The following is a 23,120-nucleotide window of genomic DNA, read 5'->3' on the forward strand; positions in this document are numbered from 1 at the left end:
GGCTTCAGCACTACTTTCACCTACGTGATTCATGGTTGTAGCCACCTGCAGCCACAATTACCTGGATCCTCTAGGAACCTCTCTGAGGGCTTTTAGTAGCTCACTAATTTGTGCTACTCTAGGAACTGGTTCAGACCTCATTTCCTCTTTCCCTCTATGGAAGGGCTCAGCCTGCTGACACATTTAACCCAGTTACCTCCAACTATGCATGTGTGCCAGTTGTGTCCATTCAAGCTTGGTGCCAAAGCAAGACTTCAGTGCAGAGTGGACTTCTTTTGCAAGATATAATAAAAGCTGCATGACATGATGATGAGATGAGATGAGATGAGATGAGATGAGATGAGATGAGATGAGATGAGATGAGATGAGATGAGATGAGATATGATCCACAGTTTTGGTTACCAGAGTAGAAGATGAGTTCTCTGAGGGGGCATCAGAGCAGCAGATACCCCAGGGTGCAGAGCTGTACCCTGGAAGGTATGCTCGGAAGGGTCAGCAGAAACTCCAGCACTTGTACAGGGGACCAGAATCCTTCTGGTGCTTTATGAGAGGCTTTTCCTGATTCTCTTCAGAGCACACCAGTGTGGAAGCCTTACTGCTGCTAAAGCAGACAGCTACTGAGGCTGAAGCCAGGTCTCTCACCTGACTGCTTGGAGGGCTGTGGCTCAGCTACACTCAGAGCACGCAGACCATATGGTGCCCAGATGATGTATAATAGCATTTATTCAGTGGCCTGGAGTTTTGATGTTTCACTGGCTGGCAAAAGGAACAACTTCCCTCTAAACAACAGTTATCAACAGGTGCCAGTGCTTGTGTTTGCTCTTTTGTGACACCGTGCCCATGCAGTGCAGCCCAGAGCTCTGTGGAGGGGCTGTGCAGACAGCATCACAAAATGATGATTAACAACTTCATGACAACATTAGCCAAAATGCAAGATTAAAGCACAACATGTAGTTAGCAAACAAGGTACAATTGTCTCTTTTTGTCATTAGGCTGTGGGATAAGAGAGGATAAGGCAGCCTTAAAATATTTTGGTTGCCACTTGCTATCCAGAGCCTTGCTAGCAGAAAGCTGCTAAATCAGCCTAGCCAAGCCAGAGGTGAAACTGATGTTCCAATGAGTTAGAGAGGGCCCAGTGCTCTTTAAACATAGCTTTTGTCACATCTACTAAAAAAGTGCTTTTATAATGAAAATGCCATAAGACATTTATTGTCCCACTCACACTCCAATCCCCATTGTGCTTGACACTGTACAAACACGGAGGACTGCTCACATCTCCGGAGCTCTGGGAGCCTTGGCACAGAAGTTGCTCTTCAAACAGTTTTTCTCAGTGTATTAAGAGGAAATATTCTCAGCCTAATATAAAAATATCTACTAGTCAGCTCAGGAGTCTGTCTGTCTTTCTCCCAGTGAAGATGTAGCTTGTTTCAGGAGTCCAAACTACTTCTGACTATGGACAGGACAGGACAGATAGGCACTGCCCAAAGTTTCTCTCTTAACTCTGCTCTTACTTAGTATTTGGCTAGAGTAATAACATAATAGCATAAGGTTGTATAAAACAAGACTGTACTGTGCAAAGTGCCCCAAATTTTTTAATCAATATGTCTCATGGTGTCTGGATGCTTACACACAAAATGCCAGGGGCAAAAAAGCAATAAAAGCAACAAGACACTAGAAGTATTGTTCAGATAGCTGTGTAATAATCTTAGGCAATTTAATTTTCAGTGTTGAAAGTTAATTACTTACTTTAGGGAAACACCAGTTTAATGTCTTCAGTCAACTAAGTGGCTAAGATTCGTTAAAAGGAACCCACATTACAAATACCTTCATGCCCCATTGCTTTTATTTCCAGAGATAAAACTTCTCACCTCCCACTCCCAACGAACTTCTGTTCTAAACAGATTTTATACAGTGCTTTTCTCTGTAGCTTTTGGGAAAAAAAGCCCAGAGTGAACTTTTGTGGACCATGTAAGAACATGCCCAGATGTCACAGGTGTCTGACGTTCAGCAGGGTATAGCTGAGAAATGCAAGGAAATTCACAAAATGAAAATTTTGACTGCAACAGAGATAAAATGGGGCAAGCTGTATAGGCAAGTCATTAATAAAACAGTGATTAGAGGCTAAAACTGAAGCAGATTATACCTTAAAAAAAAAACCAAAACACCCCTCCTCATGCCCCAAGGTTAAGAACAGCAGAGTCAAGAAATGAGCCAGAAATACATATTGGTAGGTAAAGATAAATATTGGAAACTTGAATAATGTTGCTGAAATGGCCTTTTTAGGTGAGCCTCAATGAATTCAGTATACTTTGCTCGTAGAAGCATTGTCTGTTAATAGGCTTAAGGGAGGCATGGAGGGATTGGAAGGAGAATAAATAACTAAAATAAACACACCCTAACCTGTTCATAATAACAGCATCTCCCAAATGCTTTCCTTGATTTTATAGTCACTTTACAAACCACCGGGAGGTAACAAAAACATTCCTGCAAAGGGTGTGTGTGAACACAAAATCTGTCCTGGCTAGGAATAATCCAGTCAATCCAGAGGTGTAAAGAGCACTTTGAGATGGGAAAGTGTTGTGAAAATAGGCAGCCAGTACCCTTTTGTTTGATACTCACTCTTTCATAGCAATCCTTGAGACGAACAGTGAAAAAGGCATAATTACCAGCCCTGAAAACCTGGCATAAGGTAAGATCTTCCAGGCCTCACTAGTAAGAGCATCAGCCAAAAGTCTCCTCTTCTCCATTCACCCACTGCCCTCAGAGGACAGTTCTGTCAGGTGTTGTGCACCCAGAGATGTGCAGAGGAATCTGATCTGCACTTTCACCCCAGAGCCTGAAATGTCTGAGGTACTGCCATCCCCTTTAGATACTTGCCAGCATTTTAAAAGCTGCCACTGAAATACTCTTTAATCCTGGAGGTGAAGTTTTGCTCATCAAAATTTGCAAAGCCTGCCTTACAGCTTGTTAGCTGCTTTGAATCTTATCTCAAAGTGAGGCCCAAGGTGTGGTACACAAAGTAGGCAAGGGAATGCCTTTCCTGCTTGAAGGTCTTAACCCTTCAGCATATGTAAGGCTTGTAATAGAAAGGGTAGATGCGGGCCCCTGACATGTGGAAGGCATTTAAGTGCTCGCACAAAGGATGGGAGGGGAGGGGAAGGGAGGAGAGGAGTCAAACATCAAATGGAAAACAGAACCCTGGAAAAGCTGCTGTCAGCTGCCAAAGCATGGGGCTACAAAAACGGTTGACTGGACACTGGTTTCCAGCCTCTGGAGAAGTCTGACTACTGGAAGCTCAGCTAGAGGGTAATATGTCTGATCAGCTGCATCAGGAAATACTTGAGTGCCTCGGCCCCTATCTTCTTTTCTGGTATTTTAATCTTCATTAGTTTAGATGGCTACTCAGATACCCAAAATCTGTGTCCAGAGCTTGGGGCAGAAAATTTCAGGGGCAGCAGGCTGCATTCTTTGCATCAGGAACAGAGTAAAACCAAATACTTCTAACAAGTGTCATCACTGTCTTCTGATTGCTGTCCCATCCACATTGCAACTTGCTTCCAAATTCAGCTGCACCTGTTATCAGGTAGGTTTTCTGCTTATCATGCAGTTGTAACTAGCACTTCATGGCAACAGCTCATCCTCCTCTTTGGGATTCAGATAGCTCCATGTCATCTTCCAGCAAATGAATCAGAGTTCTGCATTTTTGCAGTGTATTCCTTACTCATAATTTTGTACAAGTTTGATGACTCCTTCTTCCTTCTAGGTCTGCATGTAGTAGAGCACCCCCTCATACAGCTGTAACACTGCTGCTGTTCTGTGCCCCACCTGGGCAAAGTGGCCATGGAATAGATGGATATGCTAAAAAACACCAATAACAACAGTTTGCATATCTAGACTTTCTACAGCAGAAAAACTAGTTATTGTTGGTTAAGTTATAAGGTTGTGTTCAATTAGGTTACCAAAAATTCAAAGTCTGAAAAAAATGCTGTCTTCTGACAATTGAAAATTGCATTATTTTTTTTTAATTAGCAAATATGAAGGGCAGGCAAAGTGGGATGATTTAGATTCATGACCAAGTTCCCCTCTTTGCTAACAGGATAGCAATAGTAGTGTTATAACTTGTGTTTTGCACAACATATATCTGAGGTTCTTATAAAGATACAATACCTTATCCCCTGAATTAGTGAAAGAAATAAACAGGCAAGCACTAGCGGCAAGTAATTTTGTTCCATTTAATTCTCTTCCAAAAATGAATCACAAAGTTCATGAGCTTATCTTACTAACATGAATCTTGTCAACTCTCCTTTTAACTAACTCCAGCCCTGTAGCTTTGAAGCTTGCTAGGGTTGTGGGGCATGGAGCTGAGCAAATTTCCCAGGAAATCGTGTGCATGTGTGTGGGAGGGGGCAGCGTGCCATGACTGTGGTCTCACTGTAGCTTTTTGCAACCATTTCCAATGTCACAATGACCTGCAGTTATTTGAAAAGGAAGTTTCCAGCTGCAAGTATCTTTAATTTGCAAGTCTTACCTACTCAGTGAAAGAAGCCTGCTGGGACTGGTATGCATCCCTATTAAAGTCATGTGAACGCTTTTTAATGTTTTTAATTACGCTGGTTACACGACACTTCTGATCTCATGATGATTACACAGGGACTCTGGTTAGGTTTGCCTTTCACAGCTACAGAGTGCTACTGAAACAATTTTTATATTTAAGCACTGGGATGTGCCGAGTGGAACTAGAGATGAGTCAGCAGTTAGCTGGGGTTATTTGAATAGCAGAACGAGCCCTGCCTGCCGCTAGGAGACCGTCCACAAAGGTCAGACCAAGTGCTTAGGATTTAGACACCACCACCCTGGTGACAGGAATTCTCTCCAGACCTTGGCGGGTTTTAGAACAAGCACCGTTCTATGTGACATTTGGAGGTTGCTGTATTAAATACCGGCTACTTCGTATGTAAATGAAGAATGCTCGACACCACTGCTACTATCCACAGTGAGGCGTGTCTGCCACACTGACAGATGCTGCTCTCTCCCCAGACAGGGGAGTTACGAGCTAAAATTAGTAACTATTAAAACAAGGGTATTGGGTAAGGATCCGCTGAATCTCATCAACAAGAAATACTGAAGAGGAGGTAAGGAGTCACCACTGCCCTTTCTACAGGAGCTGTAATTCACATGTAGGGACAGCACAGCTCTCGAATCGACTGCCCCAGTATGGAGAGAGCTGAGTTGCTCAAGGATAATCAGGTGCTGAGCCACAACAGCTTACAAAGCACGGTGTTCTAACAGAGTAAAGACAGTGAGAACCTTTACAAGTTATTACCTACACTGGCAGGAGTTAGTGTGGGGGGTGTTAAGCCAGATACAGGATGTGTGAGACAGTTCCCTGGCAAGCCACTACTTCTCACAAACAGTCCTGGAGAGGAAACGGTTTATAAGCTAAAACTCATTCAGGGTTAAGCTGTGTTGCCTCTGCAACCACAGGAAACAAGCATCCCAGCCCCACTTGTGAGTCATAGCTTTTGGGAACTTCACCTTGAAGAGCAGGGAAGAGTCCTCTCAAGGTAGAATGGATCTCTTTTATTCCTTCTCCTGGGATCACTGCCTAAGCTCCTTCATTTGCCAAAAAAAAAAAAAAAAAAGAAAAAAGAAGGCACAATAAGAAACACAGCTGCTTGTGATGGTTCCACCCTCCCTTACTCAATTGTTCAGTGGTTTAACATTCAGCCTGAATGTTGCAGACCTACTTTTAATTCTCTCTTCTAGCTGAGAGGATTCAAGGCCACATTGTTCCCACCCTCCACTCAAGTGACCTAGCTACAAAACAGCTGAATTAATAATAAAAATAAAAGGAGAAAGACATCCCACGACAAACGCCTTCATGTTCTGCTGACCCACTTCAGTGACAACACTTGAAAATTCTGTGGCTCTTACTGAGAATTATTTTGCCAGGACTAAGAATGCAATTAGTCTATAAAACCAGTGTTACTGGTTCCAGACACACACAGACTTTAAGGCACGCTCTGTATCAGAGCTGAGCAGGGGTTTAAAATTTCTTTGCAAGAGACATCCCAGGCCTCTGAATTACACACCAAAAATCCATTTTTATCATTCTCTCTGACATGCTTTTATGAGAACATTAAATGCCATTAAACTCAAGAGTAGAACCAAGATTCTGCTGAAGGCAAGGCTAAGAACAATAGTGTTAGTGAACTACAATTCGTCATCACAAGGCCAAATGGCATATAGGTGTTGCTATACAGCAACACAGCCCTAGCCCCGTAAGGCAAGCACTGGGGTTTAACAATTGGCATTTATTGCTGTAGGTAAATACCAGCTGCCTCACTCTAAGCCCCAGCAGTTTAGTTTATATCACAGGTTTTAGTCTTTCGTATGTAAACAAAGTTATACAAACATATACATTTAAATTTGCAAGTAGTTTTTTTCAAAGGTAATCTTACCAAAAGCAGAGCACTCACTGAGATACTGAGAAGTGAAACGCAGGAGCAGTGTCTCTGGTTTGAGTTACAAGGAAGTCTGTAAGTCCTTTTGAAACCCAGTCTTTGCCAAACATACACCACATGTGTGTTTGTGCATGTAGCCTTGTAACAACGGCTTGCAGAGACCTCGTTTTTTTCTGTAATGAATGAATTTGACTAAAGCACCAAAAATTTGGCACATGCAAGAGCTGCAATGTGAAAAATCCTGGCAGCATTAGCCCTTGCTGTGGGAGGAGCAGGACTTCTCTGGGAACGGAGAGTATTTTCCCCTATGCACGATGCACCAAATGAGCTCGTTGGGACTAAAAAAACCCTAAAAAACAACAAACAAACCAAAAACCCAAACCAAAACCAACAAAAACTTGGGTTGGGAGCCGCTTGCCCGTCACAGCCGCGTTCGTGCCGGGAGCTGTGCTGCCACCTCCTGGCGGCTCCGCGGATGGCCCCAGCCGGCGGTGGCCGGAGGACTTTGCCCCCTTCAGAAGCATGAAAATCAGTACTTGTTTCACCAATAGCTTACAGAAGTTCTTGTTCGAGTTTTTAATCGCTGCCTTCTGCAAATGTAAGTATTTAAAAAAACAAACAAACAAACAAACAAAAAAACCAGCAGCAACCAAGGCAAAAGATTTGTGAAGAGTTTGGATTTCTTCTGATTCCGTTCAGCACCTTTCCCCCCCCTCTCTGCTTTTCCAAGCTCTTAGTACAGGCCCACAGTCAGCAGGAGCAGGTCATTCCCTGTGTACACAGCTCCCACGCCTTGGCAAAGCTCACTGGGACTGAGGTAGATCACTGTCATCTACTGACATTTCTTAAAAGTTCAGTTCGCAATAGCAGCCTACCAAGAAATAGCAAAATGCTCCAGCCAAATGACTTTTCTTAATTTTGTAACGTAAATTCTGAAGGGATTAACAATGTAATTCCTAGAAGTGTCAAAAGCACCCCTGATCATCCTTCCTCTCAAGACAAAAAAACCCCAGGACCACAAATGCTTGTGGTCTGATTATGGCAAAATTGCTTCAGAACACTGTAGCAAATCTGCCATGCCTTCCATACCACAAGAACTATAGCGGATACAACTGTGAGAAATGGAACAAAAAGGAATGCCTCAGCCTCACACATCCAAAGCACCACTCTCAGCAGGAGGTCTTAAAAGTATAGTGTATATTGTTTCATTTGAAAACCAAGAATAACATTTTCTGACAGAAAAACAAAAGGACAGAGACAGGACACCTTCCTTCTTCATCCAACCCTGTTCTTACTGTGTTTTGGAAAAAAGATAGAAAGGTAAAATAAATAAATAAATGGTTGCAATGAAATGTCAATAATTCAATATTGGCAGCCTCACAGATCTGGTAAGAAGCATCACTCAAGCAACTCTACCCATATATGACATCTTGTTTTAAAGAAAACACTAGGATTCACATTATAAGTTTTTTAAAAGCACTATTAATATAGTACTCAGTGTCCAGAAATGGAGGCACTGAGGTGCTAAAATACATGCCCAACTACATCCATAAGATTTAAAATGTTTAATGTGCAAGTCTTGGACAGAAATGATTAATTAACTATACACTAAAATTCGAAGGATGGGAATTTCTTCATTTTGTGTGCTCACAGTAGCAGGTGAAATCCTCAGTTGCTGAAGTACAAACATCAGTATGCCTAAGTGACTTATGCATCATTTTTAAGGCAAAAATAGATAACAACACGACTGTGTACAGTTGCAAAAATATTTACAGGTATCATTAGAGAAGCACTATACTTCTAGCATGAAAATTTTAATTATGCACTTAGCAAAACAGTGATTTATTTGAAAAATGATCATTAAAAATGTAAAATTAATCTAGCTAGGATGAGTAGCACTGACATTTTTACCCGGGCCTCCACACTCTCTGATCTTTGTCCCTCAACCTCTATCACTGTAAGCTGTCCTCTCTCCCGCTGCCACTTTCCAGTCTTATTACAAAGGTGCAGGTGTGCCTGAGCAGCCTTAGGATCCACACAGGAAGAAGCTGCAGTGCTAAAAATATATGCAAAAGGTCCCAACAAGAAAAAATGGAAAAAACAGATCCTGAGAAATAAAATTAGTGAGAAGAAAAAACAAATTAAAGGCGCTATCTGCAGGTATCCAGGGATTTGCTCAGTCATCCTTGTCTTTCGCTCCGTGTTTCAGGATGCGCGTGAATTCGATGTAGTTGAAGTTGCCCTTTTTGTCGATGGGGGCCTCTCTGTACAGCTCATCCACCTCCTCATCCGTGAACCTGTCTCCCATCGTGGTGAGCAGCTCCCGCAGGTAGTCTTCTTGGATGAACCCTGGAATGAGACATGAAGAGAGAAACGCAAAAGGGAGGCCGAGCCTCTTAGCCGGGGCTCCTAAAGCAGTAGCACAGACATGCCAACTGACAGGCAATTAACCAGTGCAGCACATAACATATTACACTTGCATCTGCACAGAAAGCCCCAAACAACTTCCTTAACTGAATTCTAAAGAGATTCCTTGAGTGCAGAGGGACAGGAAGTTTAATGCATTTCACACAGATTTTTGAAGACAGAGCCTGACCTGCTGTGGTATAACACTTATTTCCATCTACTGATCTTCAACGGCTCGGAGTGGAAAAACAAGTTCCTGTCACTGCTAGTCTACATTATACAAGCAATTCTCTTAAATGAACTATATTTTTCTTGACTTAATTAGATAAATTTGCACATCCTCTCTAAACTACTTTCCCCTGGGGACTAAATAACCACTCGGGCTTTTCAGAGCTGCACAACACTGTTGCTGGAGGCAGTTTATGTAGATACAGTGAACTCCTGGCAACTGTCCAGGAAAGGAGTTTATAACAGAAGAGACTTTCAGGCAGGACTGAGCAAGTTACCTCAGGAGGCAGGAAGAATGTTTATGGTGGAGAGGTAAAGGTGGAGAACCCAGTAAAAAAGAGAAGGATGTATTATTTATTTTTTGCTAAAAGAGCAGAAGACTTTTGAGGAAGTTAACAAAGATATAAAAAGGAGCAGTTTCTAGGTATCTTCTGCTAATTCCATTTCAAGAGATGGGCAGAACCACCAGTTGCCAAATAATTACAGGAAAATTTAGAGATGAAAAAATGAACATGCATAACAAAAGGTAGACAGTAGAATACAGAAACTGCTAAATGCTGAAATAAGACCAGCCGTTCCTTGAGCAGCACAATAGTTGCTTCATTTGAGAAAGAAATTGGTTATTGGACTTTAGTTGGAGAAGTATCAATAACAGAACACATTAGGTAGAAGTAGGCTCCAAAAAGAAGATGCATAAACTCTGTGGAACAGCTGGAAATCATATGCAGACACCCACATCAACTGATGTAGATTCAATTAGAATGTGATTAAAAAAAAATTCTGCTTTGGAAAGAGAGTTGAATAACTTAAGCAAACAGAGTTCATTAGTGAGACAAAACCAAACAGGGAACAGGGGACCAAAAAGCAGTCAATGAGCATGACAAATTAGCACGAGGGTTGGTGTATGCTGGGGGAAGGGACAACATATGCTAATGAAAACAGCATCATATCCCAGGGTAGACCAGCCCTTGGCTACTGACTCCAGATGAAGAAGGCTAGCAGCAATCTTCTACTTCAAAAGTAGGGAGAATGTTCAGTTAGCCAGGCGCATCCTTATCAGGTCAAACCTTGGAGTTGTCTCTTTGCAGATGGGTGTAAAGAAGAGGAAAAAGACAGCTAAACAGATTAGACTCTATTTCTGCTGTCCTACAGAGACCAAGCAGTGATGAGAGATGACACCAGGATTAGTATTCAAAGAATGCAAGGCCTTTGGTGCTGCAAGTTTAGCCTCAAGGACTTAATTGCTCCTGTCTGAATAGCTAGGTGTTTAAACACTGAACTGAGCTGCCAGACTAGGGATACACCACAAGTTTTATCAGCAACGAACTGTAAAGCAAACAGGGCTCCTCTCCTTTCCACACAACTTCAGTGTGAATGGGGAATAACAAATAAATGAAGCAAAACTTAAGATTCAGCCTGTTGCAGGCAGCACAAGGCAGATGACAAGGCAGGATCAAAAAGCAAATAAAAAATACTCCAAATGCAGACAGATCCAACTTTTATACCAATTCTATAGTACTACATGTGATAGTAATGCTGAAGCAACATATCCAACCAGGCCGGCAATATAGAAAATGTAAGGAAAACCCAATGAGTGTGGCTACCTTATCCTCATATATAGTATCTGATTTGTGTTACTCCCTTTCAGAAGACCTACACTGATGTAGAGCTAGAAAATCAGGCCCATAACAAACACACATGTGGGGACCATGCAATGAAAAAAAAAGTAGTTTGACATAGCTGGATATGGTCTTGTATGTTTTTAAAAGGAACAAATGGATCAGAAGCCAAATCAGAGGATAAAATTAATAAAGGATTAACATAACATGGGTTGTACAAATACATCAGACACTATTTTGAAGACTTCATTTTGACTATTATGAATCAAAACTCAATAAAACAGCATAACTATCTCACATGTTTCCTGGTTAAAATTTGAGGGTGGCATAAGACACAAAACAGACCACATGCACAACAAACTATTATCCTCAAATCATCGTAGGACTAGACTAAAACATTTACCACACAGAGCTAAAAGATATTAAAATCAATCTTATCAGTATATGGGTGCCCAAACTAGTCACTTATTGTTTACACCTACACAGAAGGTTTCTGTTCTAAAGAACTGGTAGCACAATCATTTTCTCTATATTGTAATTCACAGACTCTTGTTTTGGTGCACATGAAAACAACCCTGTAGCATAGTGAGTCAGACTACCTGTGGAGAGAAAATAATTAACCCACTAACAAAACTTCCTTCTCTAGGAGATGGTAAAGAGATTTCCCTTGAGACGGAGGAAGTCGATTAACATTTGAAAAGGCCTTTCCAACAGAAAGCCTGTTTACCTACACCTCAGCAGGAAGGGGATGCTCTTTGAAAAGGCAAAAGGTGCTAAAAATACACAGACTGAAAATAGCTGATGAGATGGAACAATATCCTTTGAAAGATTCAGAGGATATATCGACTGGTTAAATAAAAATATTGCAGTGGAAAGTTGTGAGGAAAGATACAGATGCAGTGTCGTCTCTAGTACAGAGGCTACATAATTTCAATGTGAGCTGGTAAGACAAGTTCACAATATATCAAAGCACCGGTACACTGTAATTCCACAGGACTGCCCTATGGATTCGTCCCCAGTTACTTTACACTTCTCAGGAATCTTAGCCTAGGTGAATAAATAAAAGCATAAACTCTAACCTCAAGATTACAGGCGCAACCTTGGAAGTCTGATATAGTAAAGCTGAGCTCTTGTGTTTTACTCTTTCCCTTCACTTTGCTTTGCAAGTCAGTCCAATCTGTCATTTCTGTCTTCTACACCCCACCCGGTTTTTACCTTTAGACCACTAAGGCTGCAGCCCTTCCTGCAATCTGAAAGCAAACTGAGCTGCAGGTGAGGGCACAACATTTATCCACAGAGCCATAAAGAACACTCAGCCAGATACGGGTTCAAAAGAGTTTGTGGAATCTGGACAGCCTGTCTTGAAATATTAAACATCTGAAGAATTATTCAGATGCATCTCAGACCTACTGCAGAGGAGAGACAAACCCAATTGTATAACAGATCATTACCTTTTCAATGCCACAGAAAATCACACATTACTGATGTGAATTCCTTATCTTAGAGCAAATACATCTTGTTTTACATTTTGGGGAACATACACACTGCCCAGTTAAAACACTCTTCTTCAAAGCCTCACAGAAGAACAGTCCTACTAGTCCTCCATACTGACACAGAACAGTCAGACAGGTTTTACTCTCACCCAGTAATAAGCCAAATTCTCATTACTTAGTAGAATATGCCATCTAGGATTACCATCTCATACTTAATTTATAAAGGTGCAAAAAAATCAGCATACTGTTTAGAAACTGAAATAAACAACATAAAACCCCAGCCATATCCCTGCCAAGCAGCTGAGTTGCATCCATGTACCTGTTGCTTCTTCATCAAAGCAAGCAAAAGCATTCCTGATTACATCCTCCGGGTCGGTGCCATTTAACTTCTCACCAAACATCGTGAGGAACATCGTGAAGTTGATGGGGCCTGGAGCCTCATTCATCATGGCATCCAGGTATTCATCCGTTGGATTCTTTCCTACAAATAAAGGGATTCATACTTGGCTTAGCTTTCCAATTGAAAAAGTCATGTCAGTACAAACTGAGTGTTCATACAAAAGGAGCATTAATACAAACGGAGACACCTCTCATATGCCAAACTCAGCATTTTGATTTTTACACCACAAATTCGCTTGGCAAGCATAAAGAGCAAAGGGACATTACCAAGGGAGGCGAGCATGTCGTGCAAGTCCTCTTTGTCAATGAAGCCGTCCCTGTTCTGGTCGATCATGTTGAAGGCCTCCTTGAATTCCTGGATCTGCGACTGATCGAACATGGCAAATACATTGGAAGTGGCGCGCTGAGGGCGCTTCTTGGTGGTCTTTGTCTTTGCCTTTTTGCTAGACATGTTGACTTTTGGACACTAGAGAGAGAAGGAAATACAGTAAATGCAATAAGATCAGAGTTAGGACTTGAAGGAAAAAGTACTATGGTTTAATGGTAAAGTGCGCCTCTAACGCACTCCCATTTCCTCTCATCAGAACGTAGTTCCCTAGTATTTTCAAGAAGGGAAAAAGAGAAGAAGAGAATATGGATAAATGAAAGACAGACTCATAAACCAAAGAAAAAGTCATTATTATAAGACGTAAATTAACTTAAATTTTAGTCTTCAAAGGTCTCTTACGCCGGCGGTGGCTGCGAGGACCCGGTAAGGAACAGACGCGGAAGGCAGGAAGCGGCCCCGGCGCCGGCGGATGCTCCAGCGCTTCCTGGAGAAACCATCGCGCTCCCGGGCCGCGGGTGGGGACAAGCGCCAGGAGAGGCGGCGGGAGGGCAGCGAGACGGCAGCCGGGGATTTTCCTTAGGGATCGCAGCCCGCCCCGGCTGCCCTGGGCGGCGGCCGGCTCGGCACGGCCCCTCGGCCGCTTCCATGCGCCCCCCGCCTCGGCCGCGTTGGCGCATCCCGGGGGAGCTCGCTGCCGCCGGCGCTGGGGCCCGGGCGCCGCCTGCAGGGCAGGGGTGCAGATAGCCTGTGGGAGCGGAGCTCGGGAGACTTCTGCGGGTCACCGAGAGCTTCCCGCGGGGTTCTTCTTTTGTACACCTAAAAACTCTGCACGCTGAAGGTGGAGCTCCGTTCCGTGCTCCTGGAGCCGGTGCGTCCCCAGGTTCACATGGTGGTGCCGCATCGGGGAGGTGAACGAAGCCTGCTCATCCTGCGGGGATGTCCTGCCCGGATTAGCAGGTGTGAGGTTTATCCTTACCTTCAGTCTTCCTCCTGCTTCGCTTGAGGGCTCAGAAGAATTCCAGATTGCATCGTAAAGTCTTCTAAGTGAGTGCTCCCGCAGGAGCAGGGCTTAATGCCTCTCGCAGCCATACACTGTGAGGCTCCTGGGAGGATTTTTAAAAAATTTTTTTTGCATATATTTTCTTAATGAAAAAGGATGACACTTATTTTTCCATTCGTCATTTGATGTAGGATCTCAAATAAATTCGGGTGCAAGCTAGTTTTAGTCGAGGAGGATGGGATCTGAAATTGCTTGAGAAGCAGTTCGGCTTTAGCCCACTTGTACATTTTTGAAATCTTCTGAAGGGAATACTCATTCCCATTTGGCTTGTTGAAATCCCACATAAATAGCTTGGGCTTCAAGAAAACTGTTGTTTAGTGCACAAAAAGGTCCCGAAACAGTCAGATGGGAAAGCTCCGCTTCCAGATCATCATTCCTTGAATCCCCCTCCTTCCTGCTGCCAGCTCTGTTGGTGTACAGGCTGTGTCTTGGAAAACAAGAGCTCTTAAGGAGGAAAGGCATTGGCCAGGCATCGGAGTAAGTCACCCAAGGAGGTTGTGGTGGAGTCACCATCTCTGGAGGTGTTCAAGAGGTGTCTGGATGTGGCACTTGGGGATTGTGGTGGTGCTGGGTTGATGGTTGGACTAGATGATCTTAAAGGTCCCTTCCAACCTTGGTCATTCTGTCAAAGGAAAAAATAAGACACACAGGGTTTTGCTGAAATTATTAATTATATTTACAAATGTAAATGAACTACATTTAGGCACTGGACCTACTGAAATTAACATATAATCTAATATGTAATCCAGAGGTTGCAGTCTCAAAATTGAAGGGAGACATTTTAATTGCCAAGAGGCCCAACTCTCTTTCCCTGCTCTCTTCTCAAATCAGAAGTTATTTCATGAGGGCTGAGAATTTGGCCTAATTAGCTTATAATGCTTCCCCAATGAATTTTAATATCACTCTTCTAAAGTTTGTCTCAAAGTGAAATAGAAACTAAGATTAAATTTTGCTAAATTGAAAGCCTATTAATGGAATAAGTTTTGGATAAAAAATTCTCTTCTTACTAGTCATGGCACATAGTTTCAAGATAATTACATGCAAAGTATGAGTGGGCAGAAAAGCAGCAGAAATATCAAGATATTAAGAGAGTTAATAAAATACTTCATGATAATGTTCAACAACTGAACTGTGTGTTGAAATTTAATTATGAAACATTATCTGATCTCTTGATTTAAACTTGTTTCATCAGTTACTTTAAATTGAACTACTGCAAACATGCTAGTCTGTCTTGTATTGTTTTCCATGCTATTAAAAGGGTGTTACATGATACCTGTCACCATGGATGTTGTTCTCAGCATTTAACTGATGCAGATATGGGGATAGGTACACTAATATTACTTGCCCAGTATGAGATCAGCTCTTAATGACAAAATTGCATGTCACTCTGTGTCTCTCTCTTAACCTTTGGTCTCCAATTTGTTGCATCATGGTGAAATGAGAAGCAGTTCCTACAGGCAGACTATTTCCTCTTCAATGTAAATCTAAGTAATTTATTTGATTACAGCATTCATCGCAGCAATAAAAGAAATTTAAAGGGAAAAAAAAGAGATTTGTTTTGCCTTCTATAATATTTGGAGGATATCTCTTTAACTCATTGACATAAATGTTGAAAAGGAAAAAAAATAAGGGTCTTTTTTGTGAGTGTGGTGCTTCCTGAGAGCTGTGCATCAAACATTCAGAATAGAAATGATCCTTTCTGAAAAGATGGTATAAAAAAAAATGCTGAGCTCTTAACTCTTCATTTTTTCTTCTTTCTTCTTCTTTCATTCATTACTCCCTTCTCCTTTCTCGTTTATGTCAGTCTTATTTAAGAAAAAAACCTTTTTAAGCAAAATGTATGAATTGTTCCTATCCTTTCTGTCTAAAATACTCAAATACTTTGGTGCCATTGAAATGCTTGTTTTCTTTGATTTGTCAAAAAACCTTCAAAATTATGTGTTTCATACTTTTTATGGCTGCTACAGACAGTAAGTTACAGCAAATCTTTTCCCTCCTTTCATTTAACTCTCTCCATGAACAGTTGAACTCGATGATCTTAGAGGTATGTTCCAACTTCAGCAATTCTGTGATTCTATTTCCCCACCTCTGCTGAGTTACAATGACAGTGCAAATATTTGTGGTTAACTTGGTTGCTTAATGAAGCAGAATCAGTCTGTGTCATATGATGTTTCTTTGTGAATCTAATTAACTTTACAGGAATGGCTGCACTGGCTCACTGTAAAAGTCTGCCTAGACCAGTGCACTCAGCTGCAAAGAGATGTGGATTCTGGATGTGGAAGGCAGGGAGCAAAGTCTTGGCAAAAAAATTCTTGAGACTGGGGATGGGGAAGCCCAGCAGCTGCTCTTTCCATTTCTGGGTTGGAGCACCACCGGGATGTGTCTACTGGGTTTTTGGATGCCTTCAAGAAATAACAAATGCTATGAGGTCTTCCCTACAGGTCACTGGAGAGGTTTATTGTTTTGGATTTTTTTACCCAAAACTTGGAATCGTATTTTTTTAAAAAAAAATCTCTCTCTATACTTCCTGTTCTTTTTGGAGGAAAGCATGCTGGGTGCTTTTAGCCTGTTCTTGAGGGGCGAGCAGCAGCAATGGCCTGTGCTGGTATTTAGGGAAGAATAAGAATCAGGGTAGCCTATGATATCTACTCAGAATGCTCTCCCAATATCTACTATTTTAGTTCATGGAGGGATAAGCTACCCTGAGCCAGATGTGGTATTTAGTAACCCACAATGAGCTTCTTTCATGAACTTGCTTAATACGTAATCCTTGACTTGGTGTACATTTAGCATCCACAATATGCTCTGCTGGTGTTTTCAGAGCCCTTTGCAAGGTTGCTATTTGTTACATGAACAACTGCAGTTTACTAATCTTGACCTAATCCAATGTTTATTCTATGCTCTAGACTTTGTATTGGAAGAAATACTAAGGCTGAATGGTGTGTCCACCTCTTTTGTGTTACTTTTGCTTCTAGGAAGCTCTTATGTGTTCCACCAGCTGTTGCAGAGAGTCCCGCTTAGATAATTTTTCTTGTCCAGAAGCCACTTCATACCCTTGGTCATCACAGAAGTAAGGCTGAGGATGTGCATAAGAAACAAAAGGGTCTGAAAAGAGAGACTAGATGAAAAAGCAGATGTGTGATTTCCACATTAAGAATTAAAATTGTGTGAAAGTTGAGTGGAAGGTTTTGCAGTTAGGAGATTTTTTTTCTGAGCATATTATCGCTGTTCAACAAATGCTAATTACAGAGATTAAGTATTGATAGCAGAGTCAAATATATCCATCTAAGTTCTAGGTCTAAACTATCATTTAATAGAAGCATTTTGTCTGTCAGCTGCTTCACCTGGTATTTTGGCTCATCCTTCTGCCTTTCCACCCCTTCATCCCTGATTCCAGCTGGCATCTGTTGCCTCTGTCAAGCTATACCAAGTGCAGTGCAGTATCAGTCAGAGTGACAGTCACTCTTTTTGAGATGCTGAGAGTGTCACAAAGTTTTCTGCAATTTCTCCAAAAATAACTCCAGTGCTGTGATCCAAGGGGAAAACATTTGAGGAGTCATGAGTTAAAGAAGGGATTCTGAACATGTGTCTTCACTTGGGTCTCTTGGAGGGCCTCAGACTGCAAGTTATTCCCTGTTTGCATTCAATGACCTCATGAATAAAAATGGTTACTGCTTTCCCAGGTGGTCCCTGCCACACGGTAAATGCTGAAGTGTGAAAAACAAAAGCTCTCAGAGAACGTAGTGGAGCCTATAGAAGAAAGAGATGTTCTTTCTCCATACTGGAAATTAAAATTAGCACTGTTTTGACTTTCTAGCAACTTCCATTGTCCATGGCTGAGGAAGAGGCAAAAACATGAGTTCTCTAGAGCATTGTAAGACAATAATAGCAGGTCAAAGGATAATGCAGAGAAATTTAATGGAACATAAATAAAATGCAGTCAGTCTGTGAAATGTTATAAACACAAGAAAACAAACCTCGATATATTTATTTAAAACTGCATCTCACTCACTATATGAGTGGGCACTGACACGTGTTTGAGAGAGTACTGAGGGACTTTACTCAGCAGACACAGTACTCCTTGCATTCCCCAGTCCAAAGTGCTTTATACTTGAAGAACAAATTAAAAACTCCAACTAAGCATTGAAAAGTACATTTTTGGCTGTTGGGCTGTTGATTTCTGCTGGGTTTTTGTTCCCTGTTTTCTATGATCAAAGTCACTGTACTGCCACTTGTGCTATATGTCCTTCCCTTGTTTTTTATCATAGTCGATAAGTTGCAACAATTCTAGCCAAGTCTTTGTGGAGTTTTCAGCTCTTTCTGCACTAGTTTTAATCAGGAGTATTGCCAGACACTGTGATTCCATAAAGTCAAAAACTGAAATGCAAAAATAAATGTTGATGGGTATTCTTAATAAGGAGAGCTGAAGGCCTCCAATCTTTCAAACAAATGTAATTAATTCTGCTGAACCTAAGGATGTACATATGTGCCCTCTCCTTTTGTTAGAGTTTGTATCTATCTGACAATGTGTATGTACAAATATGGAAGAAAATGAAATGTGCTCAATGCTTGGCTGAAGGTCTAAAATAGTGTTTTAAAACATACCCAGAAAACAAGAAGCAGCACATTTAGACAATTGTTTGGCATGAAAAGTAAGCTGTTATCAGTTTTCTTATCAGCTGATGCTTCTGCCAGTTTGGTTGGCTGGTGGAGCAATTTCAAAATCAACATAATTCTCATGGGATGGGAATATGTTACCACTATTAAACCTTTTGCATTAGAGATGTTTAGCTCACATTTAAGGAAGAACTCAAAAGAGAGAAAAACCCCAGTGTCTGTGAGATACAAGGCCAAGTCAAGGTTCAAGCAACTCGTGTCTGATGCCAGCTCTACTTTAGCACATACTAAGACAGGTCTTGCAGGCCTCAGTTTACACCCACTCACTTGACTATGCTTGGCACAGGCTGGAAATTGTTGTGAAATACTGTCTTTTAACTCCCCATTATTCATAATTAAAAAGCAAACCAAAGCCTAGTTCAGTATTTAGTGATACCCTAACATAGTCAGAGTGAGGATTAAGGATTAAATAAGCCTTGCAAAACTGAGCAATTTACAAGGACGCTAAAATGACTGCTGCTGCCATCATCTCCTCCTTTAGGCACCCATATTAAAGTCAGTCTCGACCTGCCTAATCCTGTAGTATTTGTAACTGACTTTTCAGGCTTTATCAAAGTGCAAGGCTGCTTTACTAAGGGACTGAATCACAGCTGCATGGCAGGGGAGTCTGCACGCAGCAAGCAGTTGGGATTTTCCAGGAGGCCAGTTTGATTTCCTGCTCTCCTGTTAAGTGCATGCTGCTGAGAAACATGTAAACATCTTCCCTCAGATTTATTACATCGATACAAACTGCCTGACCCCTGAAGTCCTGTGATGCAGGGCCTATTATGTATGATCTCCAGGGAATATCACACTTCTGGGCTGAAAACATTCTTTGGCAGTGTTTTACCCATGGGCTGCAGAGAAAAGTAGGAAAAGCAACCATGTGCTGCCTCCTTTGATTTTTTATCTTTTTGTTTTTTTTTTTTTTTTTTTAAGGTGGAAAGTTTACTATCTAGTATATCAAAGGTTTGGGAAAACAGTGATCTCTGAGGAGTTGCTGCTCAGAGCACAAAAACAAAAAAGAGCTGTGTGGAGGGGGTTTTTTTCCCCCCCAGTATTACTTTTCAGTATTTCATGATAATTTTAAGCTGCATTTTGAGAGGCATTTACTTTTTGCCTCTGTATTGTTCCTAGTTTCTGCAATAGTGTTTCTGAGTTACTGTAATCCTAAATCATTTTTCAAAGGAGGAAGTTATCTAAAAATGACAGTAGGGTTTTGAAAAATTAAGTAAGAAGCCAAAATAGGAGCATGGGTGCATAAGCAGTACCAGTGGAGGATTAACTGCTGATATCTAAAATGTTCTTGACTATACTTTGATTGTTACTCACCGGTTATTTGGATTTACATTGTCTGAATGCCTTTGCATTTGTTGTTGTTTGAAAATCCCCAGGAACATCCCAAATAATAGATTAATAACACTTCAGACAAGAAAAGACCACAAGAAACATGTGATGACAAGATTTCAGATATTTTCCAGCTTTTGGATCGAATGCAGGTGTCAGGACACAAAGGCATGCTGTTACTGATGCCCTGTGCCAGGATGGGGCTGCCGTGCTGGATTCGTTTTTCCAGATACGACAGTGATCCTAGAAACAAGCGATCTAAAGATAGTCCCTAGGTCAGCAGTGAAACAGATCCTTGCTCCAGAGTGTAGGGACACCACCTCTGTGACATCCCTTAGCTGCTGAGCTAGTGTAACAAGCTGCTTTCATTATGTGAAATGCTTCGGTCATCTGATCACTGTGCCATAAAGATGGGCTTATTTGCTTAAATAACAAGCAGAAATAAGTGTAAAATGTTGCACATCACCTTTATCTCCAGCAACAGAGGGGAGAAGAAAAGGCAGCAGGCAGACAGCCCCTGGCAGCACTCGACACAAACGTGGTCCTCTTGGGAGGTTTCTTGTGCAGCCTCAGTAGCTCTTTGGCTTCATTTTGACCTCTGCATGTGTAGCCTTAGAACAGGGTAAGTGGGTCATGTAAAATAAATCACTGCTTTTCAGTAGTGCTTCACAGGGCATTACAGATCCCTGTGGCTGTAAGACTATTAAATGTGTGCATGAGCCTATGAAAATAGTTTTTAATCATAAGCTTAATCTGGTGTAGAACTTGGAGACTGTTATATATGAACCCCGAGGGAGAGAAGATTAGGTTCTGAGATTTTGGCTGCAAAATGCTAAGGCTAAGTCATCAGAATTTTAAGCTGTTTCAGTGACCAAAGTTATTTTTATTTTTAGAAGTGAATTATTGATGACACATCCCTACAGCCCTCGGCACGCAACCTCAGCTGTCACATTCCTCCCTGGCTAGCTACAAAAAACATCTGATGCTCTTATATGGTCTCCTGGCAGGGGCTGTTGGCTTTGTAGCCTCTCAGTGGTTAAGAGGTTTATCCCCACTTGCAGGTTAACTGGTGTCCTGCAATAAAAAAAACCCAGGGAAACTGGAACTTGAAAGGTTGTCATTATACTCAAACATTCTTGGATATTCTTTCTCAGTAACACATCTTCCTGGGTAGGTATCTTTACATGAGTACAGCTCCATCTCACCCTCTACTCAGAGGGAGCATCCAAGATCGACAAGGCAAAAAACAGCTACACCCCACATTTCAGCTGGCTGCTCAGAAAGCGAGAGCAGCAGTAGAGAGTATTTTTGAAGTGGACAATTTCCTCTCAAGGAGGATGCCAAGTTCACTTCTATGTAGCTCATATTTACGATTTTTAGATCACTACTTCCAGCAAGAAAAATCCAGCTGGCACACCTGCCAATTACTCAGTGTAACATACCAGCACCTAACATTTACAGAGAAAACGGGATCAGGAAAAGAAGGGTTTAGGGATCCAGTGTTCTAACAGAAGTAAACTGATCTCTGAATGTTAACGCCATTTAGACACTCAAGGGAAAAAATAATATCTTACATCTGTCCTTTGTGCAGGCTGCTTGCATGTATGCACACAGTACTGAATTGCACAGAGGTGACAAGATTAGTCTAAAGAAGTGACAGCATAATTTGTTCTCCAGCCTAATGTTTCATAGCAACATTTCAACAAGACAGTGTTCCCTAAATCTCCACTCTTTTGTCTTTGGCACATGGGCACTGCTGGTGAAAACTTCCATGCATACTCGTAAACTACTTACTAGAACCTTGCAGGTGTCATATGGAGAAATACCTCAGCAGCCATTACTGAAGAGCACCAAGATAGTTAAAAACAAAACTTTCAAAAAAAGGAGCAGCTGTGGCAACCTGAAGTAGTGTAGAACATAATGTGGGTAGGAGAAAAAGAAAAACTGAGGCTAAGTTTGTTAGCAGCTAAAACACAGAACTGGGAAAAGAATGGTTAAAAACTCAATTTTAATTAAGCCCATAAGTGGAAAAAAACACCCTGGAATAAAAAAATAGTCCAAGTACGCCAACTGAGTATACGTTGTCAAGTTATTTACAAACCTGAAGGCAGAGTATTTTTCAGAGTTGCCATAGGGGAACACAAGCAATGTTAAGTAACCAAGCCTTCATGCTACTACACACAAAATGAGACAAACCCACCTTGCAGAATAAGCTGTCAGAGCCTTTACAATCCTTTGTGCTCAATTCCTACTCCTTGGGGTCTTAAGTCATGCGATATAGCTGAGAGCAAGCTTTCTGGATAACAGGTCATTATTTTAACTGATAAATACATAGGCAAAGTAAATTCTCCTTCTGCTTTCTAACTTGCAGTAGCCAAGAGAATGAGGCACACAGAAGAGCATCATCATACTAACAGAACAATCTTTCTCTTTTCTTTGTATTTGAGACAACAGCAGCACAACTGGGTCTGAAAGACTGTGCTTGGTTAAAAGCCATCTTACCAATATAGCTGAGGAAGATGTATTTTAAAAAGTGAGAGCAACTTCAGCACCTGTAGGGTTTTACCAACTTAATTCTCAGAATGACTTGACTCACATTCTCACATGCAAATTAATTAGGTGTAGAAAAATAAAGCTTTATTTAAGTTTTCTGGCCATGTATTGCTGTTAATTAGTGCCAGCACAGATTCCTTTGCACAAGCCTTCAGCAGAAGGCAAAAAATATGCCTAATTCCCATTTACTGCCAGCATAAAGACTTAGCTAAGAAAGAATGCACAGTTTTGACATGAAAGTACTGCTAGAAAACCCATCAGTATTAAAAGGATGCAAAAGCTGGGCATGGTATCTGCTTAAGAATCAGATGTTCCTTGCTGGCCATGAGGCAGTTTTAACAGTCTTCCCTAACGATTTCTTTGGTTAACTACTCACACAGTAGTCAGATCCCACTTCAAAAAACTGAGATGAAAGACTTCTGCAGCTGCATTTTTAAAGATGCCAGCAGATGCTGCTAGGAGCATTTCAGAACCCTGTGACACTGAACAAATAGGAAAATGAATTTTCTAGCTTGACTTGCAACTGCAAGAAAAATACAGTCAACACACCTGCTTTTGTAAATGTGT

General features: G+C 41.4%; 1 protein-coding gene across 1 annotated transcript; it reads right to left on the minus strand.

Annotated features, from left to right (window-relative positions):
- Window positions 1-8,014: 8,014 nt before the first annotated feature.
- On the minus strand, window positions 8,015-13,386 carry LOC309573413 (myosin regulatory light chain 2, smooth muscle minor isoform). Its single transcript, XM_082282375.1, has 4 exons — window positions 13,337-13,386; window positions 12,877-13,075; window positions 12,530-12,691; window positions 8,015-8,813 (listed from the first exon to the last, which is right to left on the minus strand). The coding sequence occupies exons 2-4, from the start codon at window positions 13,058-13,060 to the stop codon at window positions 8,641-8,643; spliced, it is 519 nt and encodes a 172-aa protein (XP_082138501.1). The 5' UTR covers window positions 13,061-13,075; window positions 13,337-13,386; the 3' UTR covers window positions 8,015-8,640.
- Between the last annotated feature and the right edge of the window lie 9,734 nt (window positions 13,387-23,120).

Source organism: Coloeus monedula (assembly GCF_965178545.1).
Source record: "Coloeus monedula genome assembly, chromosome: 1".
Lineage (NCBI taxonomy): Eukaryota > Metazoa > Chordata > Aves > Passeriformes > Corvidae > Coloeus > Coloeus monedula.

Coding starts and splice junctions, on each gene's coding strand:
- LOC309573413 (XM_082282375.1), bottom strand. CDS start 13,060: ATGTCTAGCAAAAAGGCAAAGACAAAGACCACCAAGAAGCGCCCTCAG. Junction 12,692..12,876: donor CGACATGCTCGCCTCCCTTG/GTAATGTCCCTT, acceptor CTTTATTTGTAG/GAAAGAATCCAACGGATGAA. Junction 8,814..12,529: donor CTTTGATGAAGAAGCAACAG/GTACATGGATGC, acceptor GTCTCATTCCAG/GGTTCATCCAAGAAGACTAC.